Genomic DNA, 4,384 nt, shown 5'->3' with positions numbered 1-4,384 from the left:
TGTGAAGGAAAATGAGGAGAATGCCTAAGAAAAAAATAATAGTTTGACATTTTACACACTTATGTATACAAGAGGATCCAAGACTAACCCTTTTTTTTTTTTTTAGAACGAAATAAAAGGAGAGAAAACAGATGAATAAAGAAAACACAATTTTTTACAGCTTCATTCGCATGAGAAAAAATTAGTAGAGTTGCGAGTTATGCTAATTTTAATTATATATATATATATATATATATATATATATATATATATTTAAATAAGATACATAAAAGCGTTAAAAAGAAAGACAAAAGCTGAGAGCGTGAGACTCGAATTTAAGATTAATTAATGAAAAGTATAATTTTAATATTATGTTTAAATTATTAGAGTGATTGTAGATTTTTTTTCTCTTCAATGACGCAACTTACAAGTTTTTTTTAGGGTCAAATTACAAGTTTGCCATTGTAGTTACTGAAAAAAGAAATCGTCTTTTCACCCTGTTACTTTTATTTATTTATTCCCACAACTAAAAGAATTATATAAAAAATCAATTAATCATTATTATATGTTTTTACTTTTTATAGCTTATGTTCATTTTATTCATATTTGATATTGACCTTAAATATTAATAATAAAGTTTGCCATTTATTTTAAATTTTGTGCGTTTTTTTTTTGTGTGTGTATTTAAACCTTTTACTAAAGCTAAAAATAGGATAAATTATACATAAAAATGATCAATTAAATGAATACAACCTTTGAACGTGCTTCAATGAAATCTTTGCAATTATAACAGAACAGAGGAAGGCATACTCCGAAAATGAGAGGGGTAAATAGATACGACGTCGGAACACTTGTGGGTCAGGCTGCAATTAGCAGAAAAATTCAGGGGTAAAATCGTGAAAGAATTGAAAACTAAAGCAACGTAATCCATTGAAATAAGAAACCCATTTCAATGCTCACTCTCTCCGGCGCCTTCTCTGTTACGTCGTCATCTCATAGCCACCGCCACAACCCTTCGAGTTTCGAAAACCCTAACCCCACAACCCCCTCTCACAAACTCACTCTTTTTCATTGTTTGATAATTCGAACTTCCTCCATCTTTCCCGAAGGTTTGATTTCGTTACTTAGCTGCTATTCAGATTTAATTTATAGATTACTATCGCTCTTTTGCACGGATCGATTTATTCTCTGGCATAAAAAATCTTTATTTTTTTTTTTTCATTTCAGAACTCACATCTACCATAAGTAACTCAAACTAACATAACTAATTGGGTTGTTTAAGTTTTGTCTTGTGCATAAAAGAAACGCCAATGATTCTCTGCCTCCGTTTTGCTTAGTACTATTTATTCAGTACGCTAAATCGGATTATTTATTTATTTTCCTGTTGTTAAATTGTCTTTTGAACTATAGTTGGTGAATTAAAATGTGTGAAATATCAGTATATAAACCTTGATCTGTAGGGTGTGAAATGAATCGATGTGTATTTTTCTTTGCAGTTTGCTATCATGGCTGGGTTGGCGCCAGAAGGATCACAATTTGATGCTCGTCAATATGATGCTAAGATGAATGAGTTGTAGGTTTCCCCTTCCCTTAGATGGATGCTTAGTAGAGATGCTATGGCTTGAGATATGGTTTTATATTCTGTGTATTAGTTATTCCAACTTATTATTTCATACCTAATGCCTACCTGTGAATTGTGATGCGCCCATGCCTAGAATTATATGCTCATTCTTGGTTTTATGTGTTGATGGGACCAGACTTGGAACTGATGGGCAAGATTTTTTTACTTCTTATGACGAAGTTTGTGAAAGCTTTGATGCTATGGGATTGCAGGAGAACCTTCTGAGGGGTATTTATGCATATGGTATGTTCATTAATATTTTAATTTACAACAATTTTAAATCTTGTTTGAGAAATTTAATTTCTATTGGTTAGGTCTGCATCAAACCTGAGATTAATTTACAGTCAAATTATATTCCTCTTTCAGAATCTTGAATAGCTGCTGCACTCTCTGTTTTGATTCTTGTTGTTGTTATTGTTTTAATTGATAACTGAGCATTTGTGTGGATGTTGTATTACTTCTGAGAAGGTTTTGAGAAGCCCTCTGCAATTCAACAAAGGGGGATTGTTCCTTTCTGCAAGGGGCTTGATGTTATTCAGCAAGCACAATCTGGAACTGGAAAAACTGCTACCTTTTGTTCTGGAGTTTTGCAGCAGCTTGATTACAGCTTAGTAGAATGCCAGGCACTGGTTCTTGCTCCCACTCGTGAACTTGCACAACAAATTGAAAAGGTCATGCGAGCACTAGGGGACTATCTTGGTGTCAAGGTTCATGCTTGTGTTGGTGGGACCAGTGTTCGTGAAGATCAACGCATCCTCTCAAGTGGGGTTCATGTTGTTGTTGGTACTCCTGGACGTGTATTTGACATGCTGCGCAGGCAATCATTGCGCTCTGATAACATCAGGATGTTTGTATTGGATGAGGCAGATGAGATGCTCTCTCGAGGTTTCAAGGATCAGGTCCTCTCATTTTCCCATGTTGCTCTCTTTTATTTGCTTCATTCTATTGTTTGTTGTGTTGGAATACGATTTTGGCTTAAAAATAATATTTAGTGTTTTTATTTGAATTTTCACCAAATGTATGCCGATAACTGAGCTATAATGGCTATCAATAAGTTGTGGTTTGTCAAACAGTACATTTTGATGTACTAGATACACTACAACAATATAGTAGCCTGTTAAAGATGCCAAAGTGCATATTGACTAGATTTTGGAGCTGAAAGAATAGGAGAAATAGAAATCCTGGTTCTGTCTCTTAACTCTCTTGTTTTCTTTCATATATTCATCTTTTATCTCTATGAATTTTGGAAGAAAAAAAATGCATGAGACTATTATTTGGGGCAACTTAAATTATCTTTTTCACTAAGTGTTAGTTTTTAATGTTCTTATAGGCAAGAAGCTTTAAATACTTAATATTTGCCTTTTGAAAATTATATGTTTTGGTTTGTGGTCTGCATTGGTAGCATGTCCATGTTTAATATGAAATACAAATACCTTCAACTTTATCTGCCTTTTGGTTCATAAAGTGTATCCTTCTGAATTTTGACTTTGTTTTTTACCACCTTCCAGATCTATGATATTTTTCAGCTGCTGCCACCTAAGATCCAGGTTGGGGTTTTCTCTGCCACAATGCCTCCTGAAGCCCTGGAAATCACAAGGAAGTTTATGAACAAACCTGTGAGGATTCTAGTAAAACGTGATGAGCTTACCTTGGAGGGGATCAAGCAATTTTTTGTCAATGTAGACAAGGAGGACTGGAAGCTCGAGACACTATGTGATCTTTATGAAACTTTGGCAATCACCCAGAGTGTTATCTTTGTGAACACCAGACGCAAGGTAGATTGGCTGACAGACAAAATGCGGAGTCGTGATCACACAGTTTCAGCCACTCATGGAGATATGGACCAAAACACAAGGGATATCATCATGCGGGAATTCCGTTCTGGGTCCTCCCGTGTTCTTATTACCACAGATCTTTTGGCCCGTGGTATTGATGTCCAACAAGTCTCACTTGTTATAAATTATGATCTGCCAACTCAGCCAGAGAACTATCTCCATCGAATTGGTCGTAGTGGACGGTTTGGGAGAAAGGGTGTTGCTATCAATTTTGTGACTGGGGATGATGAAAGGATGCTGTTTGACATCCAAAAGTTTTATAATGTGCAGATTGAGGAGCTGCCAGCCAATGTAGCCGATCTCATTTGATTTGGTCTTCCCATCATTGGTATGCTTTTTGTTATGGAGGCCGCTGTCATTATTTTATTTTTCACGGCCCAGGGCCTTTCTCTAGCAAGACTTGAACTTAACCCCAAACCGGTGATTTGAAATTGCCATTCTTCTCTCTAATTTTGGGTCTAGCAGAATGCGTTGTTGCAATTTTGTTGCTTGCTTGTTTGTTTGTCTTATTACTAAAGATTGTAGATTGCTGCTTTCTCTTTCTCTGTGTTTTGTTTTAATATCCGTGAGGTGGTTCTGTAAATTTGAAACTTGTTTAACGTTACGTTGGAAATATACTGGATTTATTTTCATTATCACCCCGTTGATTTGACTCGTAGGTACCTGTCAGTACTCAATCATATGATGCTTGCTCTTAATCTACAAATGGGACCTTACATTCCAATTAAAATCCATTTTTAGGACCATAGTATAGCACAGACCACGGGGTTTCTCTAAGTGAATTTGTCTGAGTATGCAAGGATGTCCTTCACTCTTAATCATTTATTCAACTAAAAAATATATTGATATCTTAATACAATAAAATTTGTAAATAAGTACACATTTTACTTGTTTACTTAAAATATAACTTTTTGTTTGATAATGTAGCATGCTTCAGCTTACAATATGG

The 4,384-nt window shown here is 35.0% G+C and overlaps 1 protein-coding gene across 1 annotated transcript; it reads left to right on the top strand.

The window, feature by feature from the left end:
• Nucleotides 1-922: 922 nt before the first annotated feature.
• Nucleotides 923-4,073, top strand: LOC114408835 (eukaryotic initiation factor 4A-11). The gene is made up of 5 exons (XM_028372013.1): nt 923-1,088; nt 1,476-1,552; nt 1,737-1,843; nt 2,069-2,499; nt 3,109-4,073. The coding sequence occupies exons 2-5, from the start codon at nt 1,485-1,487 to the stop codon at nt 3,742-3,744; spliced, it is 1,242 nt and encodes a 413-aa protein (XP_028227814.1). The 5' UTR covers nt 923-1,088; nt 1,476-1,484; the 3' UTR covers nt 3,745-4,073.
• Nucleotides 4,074-4,384: the final 311 nt, after the last annotated feature.

Source organism: Glycine soja, chromosome 4 (genome assembly GCF_004193775.1).
Source record: "Glycine soja cultivar W05 chromosome 4, ASM419377v2, whole genome shotgun sequence".
In the NCBI taxonomy this organism is placed as follows: domain Eukaryota; kingdom Viridiplantae; phylum Streptophyta; class Magnoliopsida; order Fabales; family Fabaceae; genus Glycine; species Glycine soja.
The sequence above is the reverse complement of the archived record's forward strand: the minus strand, read 5'-3'. Positions and strand labels throughout refer to the sequence as shown.

Coding starts and splice junctions, on each gene's coding strand:
- LOC114408835 (XM_028372013.1), top strand. CDS start 1,485: ATGGCTGGGTTGGCGCCAGAAGGATCACAATTTGATGCTCGTCAATAT. Junction 1,844..2,068: donor GAGGGGTATTTATGCATATG/GTATGTTCATTA, acceptor ACTTCTGAGAAG/GTTTTGAGAAGCCCTCTGCA. Junction 2,500..3,108: donor CTCGAGGTTTCAAGGATCAG/GTCCTCTCATTT, acceptor ACCACCTTCCAG/ATCTATGATATTTTTCAGCT.